The sequence below is a fragment of the Polistes dominula genome, unplaced genomic scaffold (assembly GCF_049000335.1).
Source record: "Polistes dominula isolate Pdom_NZ unplaced genomic scaffold, Pdom_raw_medaka contig_373, whole genome shotgun sequence".
In the NCBI taxonomy this organism is placed as follows: Eukaryota; Metazoa; Arthropoda; class Insecta; order Hymenoptera; family Vespidae; genus Polistes; species Polistes dominula.
In genome coordinates this window covers 3,419,883-3,441,711 of record NW_028300899.1, presented here as the reverse complement: position 1 = coordinate 3,441,711, position 21,829 = coordinate 3,419,883, and the positions used below count along the sequence as shown (strand labels likewise).

Sequence of the window (21,829 nt, the reverse complement as noted above, 5' to 3'; positions counted from 1 at the left end):
TTGTTTTTTTCTTCGTTATTATTAATAATTAGGTATAGTTACTGCACCTCGTATATTATACGCGATGATTTAGGCACTTTTGAACGTACATGCACACACAATATATATATGTATACATATATATATATATAATGTGAAATTACTATAGTCACTGATCACGCTCGTACGATAAATCATCATCATTCTATTGTCCTTCTTTATCGTTTCTCGTTAACTTATACAGTCTCTCTCTTTCTATTTTTTTTCTCTCTCTCACTCTCACTCGCACTCTCATTCTACTCTCTCACTCTTTTTCTCACTTTATTTATTTTTTTTTCCTTTTTATTTTTATTCTTTTTATCGTAGGAAAAAAAGGAAGAATATAGGAATGTTCACACGTTTTACAATAGACAAGTCACTCTCCTTTAACATAGTGAATCGCAATTTTGTTCGCATTACGCCATTTTTAAAGCCACTTTAGGCTTTATTCTTTTTTTCTTTTTTATTTCTAGCACCTTTCTAGCATTCCTTGTTACGTTGAATGCTCAATCGAAACTTTTCTATACACTTGTTTCGCTCACGTTCTAAGTCGAATCTAGGCCATACCATCATACATGCATGCATACACACATATACATACGTACGTATGTACTTACTTTCATGCATTATGTATATATATATATATTTATGTACATATATATATATATATATACTATAAGGAAAAAAAATTAAACATCCGTTCCTTCGACGTACAATGATGAATTTCGATACTCGATTTCCGAAAAATGTGTATTCTTTAATTTTTTATTTTTATTTTAAATGTATTTACGTAGATTTCAAAAGCGTAGCGTTTATCACAGAAGGCAGCTGTAGCTGTGGGACGATTGCGATCATAGACGGTAAAGTTTGCCTCGTAGATTATGAAAAATAATAAAATACAAATAAAAAAATAGAGAAGAGATTTAAAAGAAAAATAAAAGATCTAAAAAATATGTGGTGTGCATATCTAATTGTAAGTATTTGTCATTCCAAATGTACATACGAGTCTATTACTTGAAACGTTTTTTATTTTTACGGAGGATTCGATATTTTTAGAATCGATTATTTTCTCTGATTTTTTGTTGTCTCTTCATTTGATATTATTATTATGATAAAGTAAACACACGTTGTTTCAGAAATGTGTATTAGAGTTAAGAGCGTTGAACAATATTTTGTTTTTTTTATTATTGATTTAATTTTTAATGAATTATTTGTAAGAGAATTAATGTATCGGTAAGTAAATTATTTCATTATTAGATAATATTTAATGGTAAAGATTTAATCATTGACAAATTAATTTAAATGTTACATGAGATGAGTAATGATTTGATGGAATAATTTGTCAATGATTTACTAAAGCATAGTAATTTTTATTACGACAAGAACATTAATTTTGAAAATGAACTAATAATAATATTAATTAATTATATTTGATAAGACATAATTGTGATTGGTGTAAATAAAAAATTGAATTTTGTTCGTATTAAATAAAATATTGCTCGAACGCTGTAAGATGTCGCAATGATATATTTTGTAGTTTTTTTTTTCATGAAGAAGATCAGGGCAATTATGAATATCGAATTTCACTCGTACTTTAAATATCACTCGAATCCATTTCAGCCCTTATTCGTTGTATCGTAAGAAATAGCAATTTTAACATCGAGACATTATTTCATCGATATCATGAAAAATTGCGATTACTCGATCGAATGTATTTCATGAAACGAAAGTTATAATGATTATGACAATGATTAATCTCTAATAAATCTAAGGAGTTTTCTAACGATTATAATTAAGGGAACTAGAGAATGTGGATTATTGAGATGTCGATGGTGAGATTTTGTAAAACAATGGAACCCCATACAAGTGTATGTTAATTCGAGAAAGTCCTTATTGTAATAGGCCACTTCTGTCATAACTGACAGATCTAAAGGCATCTTCAACGAGATCAGTGAGACATCTCACTGCTTGTAAAAGTGCTGCCAATAACAGAGACAAGGACAATGATATTAACTTGCTTGGGACCAAAGCATTGTCCGATGTACTTTGCGATCTACCCGTAACCTTTTTTCTTTTTTCTTTTCACAATTTTTACCACCAGCTGAATCCTTCTCGTGAATTCTTTCCATAGACGAAGAAATCCTTTTTGAGGATCTGCTAGGTGATCTATCACGAGAACGTGATCTTTCTTTGTCAATTGATTCCGTAGATGTTTTCGTTGTTTTTCTATGATAATCCAAAGTGGAAATAGTTGATCTACGATGTGACACCATGCTTTCAATCTTCTTACGAAAATCTTCGGTTTTCTCGTCAAAACCGATAAGACGATTTTCGTTGGAAGATCTTCTTTTTCTTCTTTCTTTATTCTTCTTTCCTTGTTCACCTCTACCGGAAGATGACGACCTGTCACGACGAGTTTGCAAAGTACCATCGGATTTGGCCTTGTCCGAGGATTTCAATAATCGATTACTTTTATGCTCGAAGAATATATTTTGCAACGAAGTTTTCGTATACTTATCTGTAACTTCTGTATCCTTGAAAGATGAATTTTCATCGAGCGAATTAGTCCTGGTGTGACACTTGTCCTGACAATGAATTTTCTTTTCCAAACAGGAATTATTTAAATTATAATCGACCGTAGGATCTTCCGGTTCTGACCAACACAGTCTAATATTTTCTTTATTTTCGTCAATGACTGTACGTCTAGATGGTGTCTTTCCTAAACTGTTTAGAACAAAATTGACAGCTTTGGATGTATCAATTGGTACATTTGATTCGACGGTTTCGTTTTTGAGATCAACGTTTTCGTTGACCCAATCGTTACTCGTTTGATCGTCGATTGATTTAGGAGGATTGTTTTCGTCTTGATTAGCAGTGTCCGATGATTCTTCATTCGAACCACCATTGAAAGGATAAGGATTTGCGTCACCGTCTTCGTCGTCGTCATCCTTGATTGTTAATTTTTCTTCGACCCAGGCTTCTTCTTCTTCATCTTCGTCCTCTTCTTCATCCTCGTCTTCATCTTCCTCAGATTCCAGAGACAACGATTTGTTTCTTTTTATAACCGGTACGATGCTATCGGCATAAAGAAGATCCTGCATCTCATATAAACTTCTCTCGATACTTGGACTCTTGTAAAGAAGATTTCTTAATTCGGGTAAATCTAAATCTTGAACGTGAAGTAAATTTTGTTCAATGTTCAATAAACTCTCTTCTATTTGTACCAGACATTGTTCTATGTCACAAGTAGCGTCTTCCGACTTGTTATCTAATTTGTTCGATATAGGAGAATTCGTTGATTTTTCGTTTTTATCTTCAACTTCGTTAGTAGAGTCTTGATTTTTGTCTAATTTATCTTTCCACGACTCATTAGACTGTATATCCTGATGTTGAGTTTGGCTATCATAAAACACACGATAATTACTATGACTGTTAGCTATTTCGTAATTAATAAGGTCAACTTTAGGATTTCTCAACGAAAGATGTTCTGATTCTAATCTCTCGCTACAAGTACGGCCTCTAATATCCAACATATTTTTATCCCCATGACTATTCGCTATGGCGTATTCCCCGTCTTCCTGATGATGACAACGACGACGACGACGATCTTCAGCTTCCTTTTTAGCCGAAATTTCGGTATATAATCTTGAATATTCGTTATGACTGCTTGACTCTTGGTAAGCATTGCCATGGCTGTTAGCAAGTGGATAAATGGTTGAATCATCATGATCAGAATCAACCTGTCTGATCCAAGGTAGTTTAGCTAGTATACTCAACTTATAATTACTGTGACTACCAGCGTCATCGTCGAGGTCTACGTCATTGTCGCAATCAGGAAAGTTTTTTTCTTCATGTATTACTGCCGATTCAACGCAACCGTCATCGATTAGTATATAACTGTCAAGGACGTTCTCGTCCAAGTCGATCCACCGATGAGAATCGTTTTCTTGAGTTTCATTACTTTTTTCTTCACGTTCTTTTCCTTTTTCCAATCCTTGACGACGACGTTCTCTGATTGCTGAATCATGCACGTGTATTTGTACCGGGCAGAGGTCATCGGTTCTTCTCTCGTTAGGTGGTGTCGTTGCTATTAATGGTGCGACATCATCCAATAAAGCATCCCTGTTTTCTCTGTATCGATATCCAGGGCAAGGTGTATCAACTGGCGAATGAGAAAGCAGGTTTACATATACACCGGTACCTCTGCCATTATGGGATCAGGTGATTGTTGGACTATCTTGATCTTGGTACAATGGAGAAGTTTGACTTTCGTTCAAAACCTCGTTGCTGGATCTTGATCGATTGAAGTTGCATACGATCTGAAACGATGTGTTAACTTTATGAGCCATCAAATACGTTTTTATTGAATTTTTTTGGATCACTTTAGCCGAGTGAGATTCAACACTGATTATTGATAGGATTAATATCATTTATTGAATACTCACTCGACTATGATTTATTTTTGTAATTAATTAAATCGATTAATTTTTATGAGGTATTACCTTTGGATGGCTCATCCTAATGTCACGAAATTCATCGGTGAACGTCAAAATGTAGAAACAGAATGCGATTGCACAAATCCATTCTGTTACAGTACTTGTAACGTGAAGTTCCCAACCACCGTCAGCTTTGTACCATTTCTGAGGATTAGTACCTACAACGAGGTAATTCATTATCAAAGAGGATTTATTCATTATGATTTACTATTGTCATTGAATTCATACTATTCACATCAACAAATTTGATAAATGTTTTAAGCTGACCTTTATATGCCAGACTTGCTAAAACTCCGGTGATGAATATGACGAAGAAGCAGACCGTGCAAAATGTTGATAAAGCTGTTCGTAGATGGGCCATTCTTAATGAACATCCCAGTGGATGTAAGTAGAATGAACAAACAGCCTAATAAATGAATAAAAATAATTAAAGGATTTATTATTACAAATATTAATGCATATTTAAATATATATGAGATTTTGTATAGAATAATTTAATATACTAATTTGAATTACTTTTATTACCTGTGTCCAAAAATATGCGGTGCCACCACCGAAACATAAAAATGCACCAATCATGTGTACTACAATGACCGATGTTTCTTGAAAGTTAGCTACAATTGAGACACCTAGGGTAGTCGTTAGGCCAAGAATCAAGGCCCAATAATTCCATCTTGGTAAAGATGTTTGTAAACGAAATGCGCTGGTACATTCTTTCACTTGAGAATATCTTATGTAGATGACGAAACACACTGTGAAAGTAAATCAGGGCGAATGATAAAATCCGTTTGATAATACAATCTAAACGGTTTTTTATTTCTTCTTACTACGACAAATACATACGTACTATACTTTCGAAGTCTAGATATGTGGTTTACTTACTGAGCGCAGCGATCATGTTCATAAATTGAGCGAATATACAACTTTCTGGTGCTAAGGTTGCCACATCTGAGATGTAAGGAAATCCTGCTTCTACGTGATCCGATAATACAGCTATGATATACCTAGAAATAAAATATATCTTGTTACTTTTTCTGTTTACTCTGCTGTTGAACTAAACTTCATGGGAATTGGTTTTGTTTTTATTTGATAATCTACTGAGAAGGTATTAATTTACCTTTTCTTTATTCTATACACATTCTTTTTATAAAATAAAATAATTTCTTTTTTCATACACAAAATTATGCCACAAAAATATAGTAGTAATCAAATAATAAATAATTATTCTTAACATTTATTTAATAAAATTAATTATTTATAATAATATTGAAATAAATAAATATTTCATATATTTATATTTCGATATATATAAATTAATAATTTTTATATACGAGATAAAATTATGTTATGAAAAAATAAAATAATATTAAATTAATTAAATATTCCTTTAACTCATTCAATAAGAAAACCAAATTAATTTAAAATGAAAATCGAAGAAAATTCACTTTGATCCTTAATTAAATTCCTATTATTATATAATAAAATATTAAAAATAATTAACTCACGTGATTATGAATACCGAAGGCAGGGAAACGAATAGTATGATAGGTAAATAATGAAGATTAACCAGGATATCGTTTTTATCCATGATTATCAACGTATCGGTCCACCACAATTATTCGTCGATTCTTTTTTTCTTATCTACAACCTTGAACGTTGACGATCACCGTAATTTTCTTGGAGTATCTTTCGTCGATTCGTGCGCTGAAAATGCGCTAGTTCACGACGAGATAAGATCATTCGTGCTTTTTCCTTTACCCCCACCACCTTCCTCTTTTCACTTCTCTTCACCGGTAGACTTGTTTTTATAGTGATCATTCAACTCGTTTGACGATCTCGACCAATGATCATAACGCCAATCTTTACTGCCATTTCCTATTTTCCTTTTTTTCTCCTTTTTTTTTTCACATAAAACAAATACAAGTAATTATGTTAATGTTTAGCACGTTAATTAATTAATTGAGATTTTTTTAAATAATTGATATTGAAATATGAATGAGATAAAAATATTTCTAACGTTAAATTTGTGTTTATAGAAAAGTATAAGTGTTGCATAATTTTAAATATAATAGTTTCAACTTACTTTGAGATTATGACTTAACAGTTTCTAAGCCTGTTTCTTAAGCCAGTAATAATCTTGTCATTTCCGTTAAGTATACTGAACGATCATGTTGAAATTATGGAGGAATAAATTGGATTGTTGAAAAGACGTTGCATCAATTCCAACAGCTTATACTTTCACATTATCTATCTACCATCTGTAAACACATAAATAATAGATAAGCGTATAAATCAATATACATACTATGTTAGTTCAACTTTGATTTCAAGTGTATGGTAATGTGAGTTACACATTTAAGAAAAAAATAAAATAATCATCGCACGTTACCTGTTTTGTAATTTGTTTCACGTAGAACAATAATTAAATTAGTAACTAAAAAACATTAGAATTTTATATTTTTGGTTTATTATGCAATACATCTGCTCAATATCCAATCAATTTTTGCTGTACTTTAAATTAATCTTAATTGAATCTTTAATCTTTTTTTTATAATATACTAATTTATTTAACCACAAAATATAGCAATATTATTAAAATAAATAAATAAATCAATTTATAATAAAAAAATATATATATAACCTTAACATTAAAAAAATTACTTATTTTTTAATTTAAATATAATCGAAAATCGTATTTATCAAATATCCATTTTTACGTATTAAAAATTTACGTGTGTTAAATATTGTACCTTCCTGCAAAATCCATACATTTCTTTTTTTTTTTATGTCATATGTATACGAATACGTCTGCTTTTAAAACGTAGCACGTATCGCGTAAAATAAAGAGAGACAGGTGGATGATACATGTATATAGGTATATAGATATTAAAAAGAAAAAAGGGAAGTAAATTTGTGTGAGTGAGAGACGTCGTTTTATACCCTTCGACGTCATCCCCCACGTAGCCATCGACCCTCTCACTCAACCATATATACTTTATCGTATTACCGCGCTTTCTGGGATTCCTAACTGTCTCGTCATAACACATGAGTGCACCTATACATACATATATATTTATGTATATATGGGAAACATACGTATACCATACAATTATTTGAAAACTTTACTAATCGATGATGGCTCCTACACGTGCGCCTGCGATTATCACGAGATTTAACTACATTTATACGTATATATATACATATATATTTATATAAAGGTTGTGAATATGTAGCTATATGTGTGGGCGCGTGTATGTATATATATATATATATATGTACAAGAGAGGAAATAATTCATCAACAAACTGCAGTGCAGGAAACGTGCAATTTTTCACACGGGGGCGTTGGCCAGATACCATGGACAATATTTCAAAATATCCTTTGGGAAAAAGGCCACGAGGTTTTTCTCACTCGTTACATCCCCCGTCATTTTACTACTATTTATTAAATAATAAAAAGAAAAAGAAGAAAAGGTTAAAAATAACAATTACTAACAATTAACGCGAGTAAAACGTAATAGAAATGAAATTTGAGAAGCAAGTATTTATAAAAAAAAATTGTATTATTATACATGTACCTTGAAAAACAGGGATTGCAGTTGATATATTCAGAATAACGTTCGTACTTCATTGACATATGTAAACCACACTGTGTTTCACTATTGCAGGTAAAATATTTCCGATGATGATCGAATACCACACAAAAAAAAACAAAAAAAAATTAAACGGGGTAGGGATTGGACAAGAGGGTTGAAGGAATAGTTAGTGAACTTTTCTCTCTCACTATCTCTCTCTCTTCCTGTCACTTTTAATAATAATCGCGAGTACTTGGGATGACAACAATAATTTTGTTCACAAAGACGTATTTTTCGATTCAATTAAGAGGTTTGCTCGAAGTGCTGTTGGATGGGGGTTTTTTTTTCCTTATTTTGTTTATTTTTTGTTGAAAAATATTTAAGGAACAAAAAGGATAGGCGAGATCGCGCTCGTGTGACGTGTGTGCTTGTTCGAAACAGCACTGAGGTTATGGGCGTCCAAGCGATCGATGATGCGTCGGAGAAGGAAAAGGGCCGCACGTATAGCAGCTGCGCCACTGATGTGAGAGCGAGGAAAACAAACGTAGTTTCAATGCTGTTGTCAATGCTGTTGTCAATGCCGTTGCCAATGCCGTTGTGCGATGACGTTTAAAACCCCCTATACATCTTTGTATTCGTTGGTATCGCATTTTTTAAATGGGGATTTTGTTGAAGTGAAAATTTCTTAACAATCCGAGGTGATTTGTTTATTTTTTTTATTTTTTTTACACACGACACCAAATCTACGATTTCTCCTATTTTGAGATATCACCTTTCTAACTTTCTTTTGTTTTCTTTCGCTTACTATGCAGTTATTAATCGAGTATCGAGTGAAAGATATTGTAATCGAAGATCTACTGCATTTCGCAACTTCTATCAATTTCATTTTCTTATTATTATTTGATTTCACGTTTCGTGTCGTTGAGTTTAAATATTTTCTTCAGTTCGTTTTAGTAAATTTAATATTTAAATTGAATCGTTTGAAATTTAATATCTTTAATAATTTTAACCCTTTGACTGCTAAAGGCGTATATATACGCTCTCACAAATCCATCAATATATTCGAAAGGCGTATAAATACGCTCTCACAAATCCATCAATATAATCGAAAGGCGTAAATATACGTCCTCTGTATTTTTTTACTATCACATCTTTATTGCTGTTTTACAGATTAATTTTACATGGAATTTATTGATATGTAACATAGTAACTAAATTACTTTTAAAAAATTTTTTTAAAATTCATATTTTTATTTTATTTGCCACTATTATCTGTTTTGATTAGCTGTCAATAGAAAAACAGTCGTAGCGACTGACATGCGAAAATCTTTTGTATTTCGGTATATCGTATTAAAGAGAAAAAATACATTTTTATTTATTTTTTCATTCTTTTATAAATTATTGCACGTCGTTCGATTCTTAATTAACTATTATCAAACAATGTGTACGGATTAAATTTGTTCTATTTCAATGCTTATTCTTGTGACTACATTTGGACGTTATTTTTTTTTGTATGAGACAAATATATAACGTATGAAGTTTATTATCATATTCTTATCCGGTTATGTTCAGAAAAGGCAAACACTACCGGTGAGAACTTCCGTTCTGCGGTAAATATTTCTGTTTCAAACTGAACGTATGTTGAGTTTTATTTTAATATATTAATATCTCATTGTTAATGTTGCGAAACTCGTTCGATGTGTAACGATTTGTTTTTGTAAATTTTATCAATCATTTATTCTTTAAATCTATGCTTAATATATTAATTGCATTGTTAGTTAAAAGTATATAGAAATAATTTTATATTGATTTATCCACCAAAAACTATCAAAATCAATCAAAAGTATTGTTTAAAGTAAATAATGATCATTATTATTTATCTGTGAATAATATTTTATTTATTTTAAATTAACGTCGAATTAAAATAAATAAATAAAACAAATTGAAATGAAAATTATTTTGCACTCGCATAACAAATGTCATCAATGACAATACATTTTGAACAATTTTAATTGAAATTGATTTACACATTCATTGTCAATAATTTTAATGTTAATTATTTTATTTTGTTATTATAATTAAATCGATTATTATTGAAGAACAGTCGTGTCTTGTACGATTTCAGAATTTAATTCCTTCATTTTTTTCTGGTCTAAATAAGTTATCTGTCAACATAATTGATTTTATTGATAATAATTCTAATGAATAATAGCTTAATTATTTAAATTAAACATTTACCTTAATACCAGGCATTTCGAAACGTATCGCATGAAATTCATAAATTAAAGAAACCATAAATATACTGAAAAATAATGAATGTCCCCATTCTCCTATAACACTTAAAACGTACATCAACCAACCACCATCATTTCGGCCCCAATTTCTCTTATCTGAACCTATAAAAAAAGAATAATATTTCTATAGATCGAGTAATGCATAATAATACAGATTTTTTAAACAATTATTTGTAAACCTTCGAATTGTAGTACCGCAATTTGACCAGGTATTAAAAACATAAGCAGACATATTGACAATATTACGTTTAAGGTAACTCGTATGTAATAAATGTAAATATCGGAAACAGTACCGATCATTTTTTTGGTAAACTTGGTCTGTAAAAAGATAAAAAGAAGATAATAAGAAGAAAAAAAACATGATAATTGATGCTACTCTTATAATGCGATAATTTTATTGTTTCTTTTGTGTGTTTAGTATTTTTTATTTCAGTAAGCAATTAAAATAACAACTACTGTAAAATACTCTAAAGATAAATATTTTTCGTTTTCAAAAAACTAAGGAAATATATCTTTATAAGTCGAATTTAATTTAAAGTAAAATTTGTTTGTGAAGTTTAAAAAAAAAAATAACTAAATTCAAAGTAATAATTTAAATAAATTTAAAAATAATATTTATTGAAAATACAAATGAACACATATACTAACCTGAATAATGCAATACCAGGTGACACTAAATAAATATAAAGCTACACCGATTGTGTGTATTATATTTGTGATTCCATATACCGGATAATTTCCAATTACATTTATACTTATCGCTATAAGTGTACTACAGATATTAGACAAATGTTTTAGATTTTTATCAATTATATTTTCTCCTCTATCTCGAATAAATTGAACTAATATCAGATGTCTCAGATATAAACCAAGACCCCCTTATAATAAGTAAGAATATAAGATTACTTTAGTTGAATTAAAATATTTGTATCTTACAGATATAAAACTTACCAAAAAAGGAGATCAAGTTCAGACATTGAGAGAAAATACTTATCTCAGGATAATAATAAACCGTTTCAGATATGTATACGAAGTTTAATTTTGCGTGATCCAAGTATATTGAAAATAATAATCTATAATATAAATTAATATTTATTAATTTTTGTATATCATAAATTTTTTCTTTATATTATAATAATATATCGTGTGTAATACATATATAATATTAATTATAATATGTTATAATTATTAATTATAATCTATTCATACGATATATCAACCCACGTAATATATTTTTAATAGATTCGACTTACGGAAAGAAAATTCCAATGACAGTTAAGATGAATATATTAATATATAAAATTTTCAATATAGTTTTATTCATCGTAGTATTATTGTTTCTCCGAACGCTAGAAAATACGTTAAAATATGATAAAGATAAGAAAGAAAAAAATGAAATATAAAAATAAAAACGAAATAAACAGTTTATAAAATTAGATTTATATAAAAAAAGTAAAATCGCAAAGATAAAATTTGTAAAAATGATCATACCTTGAGGTATTGTTTGAATCGATAATATCCATTTTTTCTTCTTGCAAGAAACACTTGTCCATGGACTCCTTACAACGGTTCTTTAATGTCTGAATTTTCTGATTAATAGAAGTACTAATTTTACCTATTGTACATAGATCGGAGTTATGATTATTAATGGATGATGTGTACTGATGATTGTTCATATTAGTTTCTTTGATGCCTTTGAATTTCCTTCTTTGTTTAAGTGTGGGTGATAAATTTGACGTTTCCATCGTTATACTCGTGGATTCGTAATACTTTTTCTTCTTATTTATATTTTTCTTTGAATACTTTCGAGGTTAACAGGGAACCTAATTATTAAAACGCCTTCTATGTAATACGAGAAAGTTAAAATTTCAATATTCAACCGTCTTCTCTTAAAAATGAACTAATTCACATGATGAAAACTTTGTTTTATTACGTTTAACACATGATCAATTACGGCAAAAACACATTTAATTGTTTATAACCGATTGTTTAAATTTTTCGAATCTTTACATTAACGTTATTTTTGGTTCAATTATTTCTATTAACATTTTTGGTATATCGTGTTGTTAATGTCTAGCTTGCAAAAATGTTAATATGGAAAGAAATGCTTCTGTTATTTTAAAATACTATGGCGTATAACATTTGTTTCCAAGGTCATATAAAAATATTCTCGTTTAGCATTATTATGATAATATTCAACCTATTTATGTTGTCAAACATCTATTTAACTTATCTCTAAATAATTGTTAGGTAATAAACATATACAAAAAGTATAGACAATAACATATAATGTGATACTTACTTTGTCCTTTTATTCGTATTATTTTTGTATATTTTTTTGTGACATATAAATTTGTAATAAAATTTTTGCAATTTCTTTGGATGATGTTTCTGTTTTTTTTTTTTGTATATATTTTATTTTTAAGTACAATGAAATATTTTTACAATGTCTAATTAATATATTTTATTTTTTCTTTTTAAATTATTTCGCATGACAATTCTTCGACATATTTTATTATAAAAAAGAAATCAAATAGGAATAGAGTTTAAGGTTTATGTAAAATACCAAAATCATTTTTATGGGAATTCTGTAGACGAATATTGTTATCAAGGGGGTAAATTTAAGTCTTATGTTTTACATTTTATCGATAGATGACGCTAGAAGTTTTATCGACAATCGAAACTCATTCGAAAATTTAGATAATGTTGTAAAACTTTTTTTTTTTACAAATTTAGAAATAATTAAAATAATTCTTATTTCCATTACAAACAGAAACAATTATTTAATTAACAATTTTGTAAAGATGATCTCAAGATAACCTAAAAATTTATGAATAATTTTCCTTGTAATTGTTTACATCGTAAGCGTATTTCAAGAAACTGAATAAATTTTTAGCTTAATCACCCTGCATACACATAATGTTATATAATTTCTTTACATATAATGTTATATAATTTTTTTTATTCTATATTTATTTAGTTGTTTTCAATCATGAAATCCTATACGATTTAAACAACTTTGGACACTAAATTGTACTCAAGTACATACATAATTGTTCACATAAATGGCACCTATATTTTTATATATATTTAATATAATATATGTATGTATATATATATATTTACACTATAATTATAAATATAATATATCGATTTTGGATATATCGAATTGTTCAATTCTATTTGTTGGCGAACGTGCAAGTTACATTTTGCTAAATAATATATTATATTAGATTATTCGGAAAGTAATTTTATTTTTTCAATGGTAACGAAAAAACGATATTTTTTTTTTCAAATGTAAAATCCAAGGCATTTTAAATAATCGTGGACGGTAGAATTTGATAAATTCAATTTATCCGAATAAAATTTCGAAAAGCTATTTTTTAACACTAGCGTTCACTTAAAATATCCTCTCTTTGTAAATAGTATAAAATTTTATTCTCCTTCAGAAATCATTATTATTCTTATGGTAATGTAAAAGCAAAATATATTACGTTAATGATGACTTAGATTTTGTATTTTTAATGTGATGGTAAAAACAAAGTACTTGACGTATCGAAACACAAGAAGGTTAATTTTTTTATTTTTGAAGTATCTGTTGCTTAAAAATAAAATGATTTTGAAATTTATCGTTTGGTTGGATCTAATAAGAATTCAATTTGAAAAACGAAATTATTATTATTAGAATGATCCAATATTAATATAATCACGTTTTATTACAGATAACACATTATTATCAATATTATTATATTTTTATTTATATTTTAGTAATATTATAATCGCGTAGATCATTCGATCGCGTAGACTAGTTTGAAAATCTTTAGCTAGCGTGCCTACGTATTAAAAAGCGCTATTTTCTATTTTAATAAATATCAGTTTTCAAAAATTCTTCCTTCAATCATTTCCAAAAACTGAAATTACATATTTTTAATATACGTCGATAGTAGTCGTGTTATTTTTCTTTATTTTTTTTTATTTTCTTTCATTTTTTTTTTGAATCCATGATGGACGGAGCGTGTTTTCGTGGTTCCTCTCGTCGATAATCTCAACATTATTGTCCTTTTTTAAATTACGGTGCTAATCTCCCATCGTAGAGAATCGATATTTTTTGACGAGCACTTTATTAAATTTATTTTTTTCTTTTTATATTTTTTCTTAACATTAAATTTAAAGAACGTAAAAGTGTTCTAAAAAAAAAAACGAAACAAAGATACCAAGAAAAAGAAGCCATTATCAAATTATCGTGTAGTTATCAAAATAGGCAGTGTCACAGTCGGATCGTTTCAAATGTTATAGTTTAACAAAATTTTATTATTATTATTATTATTATTATTATTATTATTATTATTATTTACGAATGGAAATTGTCTTATACAAAAGATACGTTTTTTCGTGCCATTATAACTAAATTTTCTTTTCCCTTTAAAGGTATAATGCTTTTTTTTCAGTTCCTCTTCCTTTTCTCTTCTTCTTCCTTTTTATTTTATTTTATTTTGTTTTATTTTCTTTGTTCTCTTTTTTCGTTTCGCAAGAAATCCTTCAATGGTCGAAATTACGTACTGGCTTCGTCAATGACCGTAATCGTTCGACTATTAGCGTTGGTAGGCTGACTTCCAAGGTGCCACTTGTTCGTATCGTTCGTATCTTCTTCCTGAATTGGTGAGTTGTTACCAGCCACTGCATTAGTACTACTACTACTCGTTCCTTGTTGGCCACTACAAACTGCTGTTGCAGTTGTTGTTGTTTGACCAGCCTTCGATCGTGCCAAGGACCATCTGCGACCTCGCCGGCCCATAATAATCGGCATTTCTGCTATAAGATTGTTCTCAAATTCAGAAAGCATGAGGTAGTTTTCAACCTTGTTGCACGAGGTTATGCAGTCACCGATGTAATCTAAATCTTCAAGAAGATTATCCGGCAAATCCATATCGGCTATACCTTCTTCAGAAATACACGTTAGTTCTGGTTTTTCTGTTCCCATAGCGTCAATCATGTCACCTAATAAATTCATAATTTAAATTTAATTTATTAATCATTTGTTGCATTAATTAATAATAATTAATTAATAAAAAATAATTTGTTAATAAATTCAAATGTTTTTCTATTACGTTAATTTTGTATTAATTTGATTAACATGTTTACCGGGTGTCGGTCCAAGTTCAGCTCCTATGACAAGAGCAGCAGCTGCAGCACCAGCAGCTGCCACGTGGGTACCGTCATTTTCTTGTTCATGACTGAACGATGGTCTTCGTTGTTGAGGACAATTACCAAGAACGCATAAATGTTTGCTACCATTTGCTCTGGTATGTTTGTGTTTTGACAAATTTCGTCTATGAAGATCTATGAAGAATAAAGTGAAACTACCGACTAAAACGCAAGTCGAACTAAAGTAATAACCTGCTTTACCACCACAACCAACATTTATGTATCCTAAAAAAAACAAACAAAAAAGGATTACAATTATTTTATTAAAATGTATTGCTGTCGTTCAAAAAGTTTTTGCTAATTTATTAACACAAAATTTCAAATAATAACCGGGAAATTTAATAGCAAACGCAATGGCTTATTAGGAAAGTTTCTATATCATATTTAAAAATATTTCTTGAATTTATGAATATTTATCAATATATATTGGTACGAATTGTTTTGATGAGACAAGCAATTTTGTATCTAAATTTGTGTAATAATAATAAATATCTTTGTCAAGGAAATTGTAGATTTCAGCTAATTTTGATTATTACCAGAAATTGGCACACCAATGGCAATGGGTATAGCCTGAGAACATTGAACGAATCCCCAAGTTTTGGCAAAATTTCTGGCTCTCACCCTCTCATACGTATACATCTTAAGACTGTAATGATAGCCACCACAAAAGATGCCTGAAAGAAGAAGATTACCATTTTATTGCTCGTAAATGGATTCCAAGTGGTCCCTATTACGGTTACCAGATGTAAAGAAGGATGGTAAGAAGAGAACGGTAGGGAGGAAGGGATGGTAGGATTATCAACGATAATAACGAATTTTATTCATTGATCTGTAAAAACTGCTCATTCCGAGTGAAGTGTTCCACTTGACAAATAAAAAAAAGGGTTACGGAAGATGAATTCTTTTTTGGGTTTTTTACGATTGAACGTATTCGCAAAATATAATAATTCCGTTATACGATATTTTTTTAAAGATTCTAACGAAGACGATAAGAATTCCAGAATTTTACCGTAAATCCATGTGAACATAACGTATCCGTGATAATTTCCTTGAACAGCGGTCAGAGCAAGAATGCAAAGCCCGCATACGAATACAGCGGCTTGTGTAAGGTATTGCCTTGCAATTCTGCACTCGACATTTCGATGAACGACCAAAAGACCAAAGGCAACGCAGCCAAGGGTCCAAGCCAATCCGAGATAAGCTTGGAGTAATACAACGGTGTCACCGAGTCCTTCCTCTTCCGCTTGATGAGCCTACATACATTAAGAAATAAGAACCAATTATTATTACCTTGTTTAACCAGAAAAATTTGCAATAACTATAAAAATAAATGTTAACCAGATAAAATATCGGCGTGTTAATCCCGAAAGCTGATATTCCTGTTGAGACCAATAATATTCTCACGGTTTTACTTTTGAGAGTGCTAAAATCAAAGAACGGTGGCCTGTCGTCGGTTTTGTTTTTATCCTTAATTTTTCTCTTTTGATTCTTCAAATGTAATATTGCTCGACGTTGAGGATGATAAAGCGAGGCACTGCGATAAAATGTTCCTAAAATGAACGTAAGGAAGACAACACCTGTCACAGCTTGAAGACCCAGTCGCCAACCTATTTTGCTGTAACAATTATGAACATTTATCTATCTATCTATCTAGCTATCTAACTTTTCATATAATCTGATCTTCTTATTATTTAGATAAGTGTATTAGAAAGAAGAAAAGCAATTCACCTAATGGTGCCTTTTATAAAGGCTGACATTACTGCTATACCCAAACCACTTCCAGAAACGATGAAGATTTCAACTAGTTCTCTTCTTCGTTTGAAATATTGTGCTACCATTAGTGTACTGCAATCTCTTGTCATACTCACACCTATGCCTGTTAAAAAAAAGAAAAAAGAAAAAGTAGGTTTTAACAAATGTTGTGAATCATTGTTTTTTAAATGAAAGTTGAATTTATTTTAATTGTATGTTTTAAATATTGTAATTATTGAAACGTATCATTTGTTTGATTAGACTAGTTGAAAAATTAAATTAGGAGGAGTTTCTTGTAATTTTTTTGGTTTTTGTTTTTTTCTGTGCTAGTTTAGGATACAATTCTTTTACTCACTCACCCACCATGGTACCGTAGCTGAAGAACAATTGATGAAATTGCGAGGCGAAGGACGTGAAGAGGCATCCTAGTGCTGTAACGAGGCCACCCAAAACGGCCGTAACTCTGGTACTTTTTCTTCTACAAAAGGCTATCGTTACGGGTGACACCAACAAGGCTACGCCAGTGGACATTGCACCGAGCCATCCTGAAAAAAAAAAAAAAAATAAAAATTCAATTTCGTTTGTACGTGTCTTTAAAAATTCGTTCATTGTTAAACATGACAAATCATTTTTAATAATACGTGAAATAACATTTACAAATTTATATAAAGTTTTTTTTCCAAAAAACATTTAAGAAATCCAAGATTTGCAAATTTCATTCCTAGAAAATGTTACTTTAATTGATCATTATTAAATATAATTTTAAATCATATTTTATTAGCTAATAAAATGAAAAAAAAAACAATGAAAAATTTGATAATTTTTCAAATTTAAATTGTTGCGATAGATTATATATATTTTTGAACAAATAATTTATAATATTAATGTACGATAAAAATAATAGAAATATAAAATTTGTCCGTATAGGAAAGTTTAGAAAAATCGATGAATTACAGATGTTTTCGAGTATGTTTTTCAACAAAGTTCGACGTTCTCGATGTCAAACACATCGAAAGCTATTTCTTTCGGGTGTTCAACTCTGAGCTACTTCAATATTCTCCGCCATGATATTACATATATACTTTGGATCGATCTATTTATCAGAGAATACATATATATATATATATATTCAAAAATATTTGAAGATTTAGCTAGACGTGGGAGTCCAAAATTGATTCAACCTCGATCTACATATATATAAATTTATATGAAAAACAAACAAAAAATACACAATGCACACACACACACACACCCATACACATACTAACTTGTACTTGTCTCTGACAATCAGTTAGAAAAGAAAAGAAAACCTAAATGCAAATTTAGAAAAAACGTCGTAAGATACGATCGAGTAGATCAATGATCTATGTTGCTCGTGAATGAAAAATTCAAATGTGTGTATGAAAAAAACGTGTAGAATATACGATGCCAGTAAAAATGTCAGCCATACACAATACAAGCACGTGTTTCAACAACGTATTCGTATGTAGACACACGAAATTGGAAATAAGTTCGATCTTTATGACAACTTCCTGGCAACTTGCTTCGACTTTTTCCATTTACTATATCGTATCAGTTTAAGAGGCCGGTGTATCTAACGATTATTGTATTATCTCTCTCTGTCTTTCTCATTCTCATTCTTTTTCTCTTATTTTTATTTCTAATCCATCCGCCTACGCGTTCGTGTTCTTAATGGTAAAATTAGGTAGTTCCTTTGATTCACGTTTTCTTTTCTTACTTTTTTCAAAATTAGAATAGAATTTTTTTTTTATCTCAAAACGATCGTAAAAATCGAACGTGTCAAGTTGTTCTAATGTAAGAAACAGAATCGATTTAAATAGGAATAGATCGTGAAATACAATTTTAGAATTTTTATTAGATTATTTGTAAAGTCGTTTCTCGTTTTATCAATGGAAAAAAAGAAAAAAAAAAGAGAGGATTTTTTCGTATTTAAAAGTTACAGAATTAAAGGTTGAATACAGAATAATCAATCGATAATTTTCAAAGCTCGTAATTTCAAATTTAAAATAAAACGAGTCTTAAGATATTTGAAAAAGAATGATCGATTTTTAATAATACCTGTAATACCTATGGTTCAAACCTATATAATTATAAGGAAACTATAAGACGATTATTTGAGAAGTGGTATAATAAATTTTTCTCTTTCGTTTCGAAGCGCCCAATATGATGAGGTCTCTCGCTCATCGATCAAATTCATGGTTGGTAAGTCCTTTTATTAATAATACCGAAGATAATCAACGCAGTACGAAGACAAAGTAGTAATACGAAGGATATAATAAAAAAAAAAATCTTCTTCATCTTTTTTGTTCTTTTTTTTTTCATTACGGAAGATCAACGTTAAAAATTAATGTTTCTTCTTCGATCCAATGTACTTTATTTAACATTAGTGACATAACCTTGGACAGTTCTCTTTGATTTTCTCTTTTCTTCGAGAAGTTATGGCAAGGGTCATTGAGAGAAAATATTTTGATATCGAGAGCCAACGTATTGCGATTTATGATTTTTATGTATCTTAAATAATACTTGTGAATATCGATCACGTATGTGATCTGTAGTATATAAATAATATCAGTATATGAATAATGGTATACTTATATTCATTTATTTTGCAGTATTACAATTTTCGAATTATTTTTTCTTGTAAATGTAATTATTCTGTCACCACTAGGTTTAACACATTAACAAATAATATGAGTGCAAAATAAAAATTTTAAATACGTCATTTACATGTATTGTTATTTATGCGTTTTCGATAATAGTTTGAAATTTGAATTTGAAAACTTTAATCTAATAAGTATAGAATACAGGTCAAGTGAAAATGAATTACATTTTTTAATGAACTGACCGAAATGATCGGTCGTTCATTAAAAACTGTCTTTTGGTCGAAACGTTAAAAATATTTTATTTAAAAATGTAAAATACTGTGAAACTATACAGCACTATCTTATTAGATTCAAATATAAAGTCAAATAAATATGGTTATGAATAATCCCATATTTTTTATCTACGAAAAATTATGATAATATAATTTGTACAAAATTGAAAAGAAAAGAAAAAACGAAACAAAAATTCATATACACATAAAAAGAATAAAAAATAAAAGAATAATAAAAGATAGATAATAGAGATAGACGGAAATAGAATCCGAAAAACATGTCGAATCCATGAAGATATCATATCGAGAATATGTTCTACTTTATTCTATCGTACTTTTATCACGAATCATTTGCATTTCTTTTACCCACCTCTTTTTATTACTAACCCCTCTCGATAGAGAGGCATGAGGAATAGAAAATAAAAAAAAAATAATAAAAAAAAATGAAAAAAACAAAAACTGAATGGTTGATATTACGATTCTGTCCAGAGATATAACGCGTAAAGTATGAAATAGTTTGTCTACTAGGTTAAGGGGGTGGGAATGGATTGAGGAAAAAATGTAGAAGGAAAATGTTACTGAGAGTATAAGAAGAAGAAGAAGAACAATGAATTAGGTTTAATGAATTCGTAGGAAAACGTTCAAAATAAAATACCCTCTTTTTACTTCCTCTTCTTTTCCTATTTGTTCATTGGTTCACAAATTGAGATCCTTGTATTTTTGAATAGTTTCATCTCATTTTTTTCTCTCTCTCTCTTTCTCTTTTTTTTTTTTTTATAAGGAAAGAAAGAAAGAAGAAAAAAGAATATACACATAAATTTGGTTGACTTAGAGCTTACAATTAGTCGAATGAGAGGGAGAGTAGTTGAAAATTTTCACGTGAAGGTCAACGAACCGATCCTCTAAGAATGTTTCTTGTGCCAACTAGGAGTAACAGGATGCACACCAAGTTTCCAAAGGGTTTATAAGGATTCTATTTGGCAAGTGTATTCATGAAAGAGTTAAGGAGAAAGAGAGAGAGAGAGAGAGAGAGAGAGAGAGAGAGAGAGAGAGAGGGAATGAGAATAGTTTAATCTTGTTAGGACAATGACTTTTACCGTCACTTTCTTCAACTGTGAACTTAACCTTCGTAAGAAAGTTTTGATATTTTACTTTAAGACAAAGTCTAATTTGGGGTCTCTTTGTAATAATGCATTTGTTTAAAAGTTATTTATTTTTATTTTTTTCTTCAATTTAATTTTTATATTTATTCATTATTTTGTGAGATGTCAAGTGAATAATTCGATTTATTGTTTAATATATTTTGTTAATCCTTTATAATAATATTGCTTCATATCATATGCATATATACATACATTGCCTATCGTAGGGGCACTTAAAATTCTACTAATAGATGACAATTATTATCATAATAATCGACGGAGCATAAATTATCATATTATTAATAAGATTTGTATACCTTCTACGATAGGCAAAGTGTGAATGCATGTAACAAAAGAAATATAATTGCAGGGGCATATTAAAATTTATTACTTATGTTATATACACAATGATTCTAAAACTAAAATTATTTAATAAAATATAAATTATTGTCT

The 21,829-nt window shown here is 29.4% G+C and overlaps 3 protein-coding genes across 3 annotated transcripts in view; all 3 read right to left on the bottom strand.

The window, feature by feature from the left end:
• Window positions 1–3,655: 3,655 nt before the first annotated feature.
• On the bottom strand, window positions 3,656–8,538 carry LOC107063714 (DNA damage-regulated autophagy modulator protein 1). Its single transcript, XM_089179359.1, has 8 exons — window positions 8,092–8,538; window positions 6,594–6,772; window positions 6,020–6,405; window positions 5,397–5,518; window positions 5,040–5,266; window positions 4,782–4,920; window positions 4,521–4,672; window positions 3,656–4,337 (listed from the first exon to the last, which is right to left on the bottom strand). Exons 3-8 carry the CDS (start codon window positions 6,100–6,102, stop codon window positions 4,236–4,238), a joined length of 825 nt encoding a protein of 274 aa, XP_089035485.1. The 5' UTR covers window positions 6,103–6,405; window positions 6,594–6,772; window positions 8,092–8,538; the 3' UTR covers window positions 3,656–4,235.
• Window positions 8,539–9,220: 682 nt separating this feature from the next.
• LOC107063708 (DNA damage-regulated autophagy modulator protein 2-like) lies at window positions 9,221–12,549 on the bottom strand. The gene is made up of 7 exons (XM_015315704.2): window positions 11,873–12,549; window positions 11,635–11,730; window positions 11,333–11,454; window positions 11,030–11,259; window positions 10,561–10,699; window positions 10,326–10,483; window positions 9,221–10,252 (listed from the first exon to the last, which is right to left on the bottom strand). Exons 1-7 carry the CDS (start codon window positions 12,124–12,126, stop codon window positions 10,178–10,180), a joined length of 1,074 nt encoding a protein of 357 aa, XP_015171190.1. The 5' UTR covers window positions 12,127–12,549; the 3' UTR covers window positions 9,221–10,177.
• Window positions 12,550–14,104: 1,555 nt separating this feature from the next.
• LOC107063699 (uncharacterized) overlaps window positions 14,105–21,829 on the bottom strand; it is a 59,374-nt gene continuing 51,649 nt past the window's right edge. Inside the window, exons 2-8 of the mRNA XM_089177687.1 lie at window positions 17,698–17,883; window positions 17,315–17,462; window positions 16,925–17,201; window positions 16,596–16,839; window positions 16,123–16,260; window positions 15,524–15,811; window positions 14,105–15,379 (exon numbers count right to left, since the gene is read on the bottom strand). Of these exons, the coding sequence (XP_089033813.1) occupies window positions 14,934–15,379; window positions 15,524–15,811; window positions 16,123–16,260; window positions 16,596–16,839; window positions 16,925–17,201; window positions 17,315–17,462; window positions 17,698–17,883 (1,727 nt within the window). The 3' untranslated portion in view covers window positions 14,105–14,933. The remainder of the gene's footprint in view (window positions 15,380–15,523; window positions 15,812–16,122; window positions 16,261–16,595; window positions 16,840–16,924; window positions 17,202–17,314; window positions 17,463–17,697; window positions 17,884–21,829) is intronic.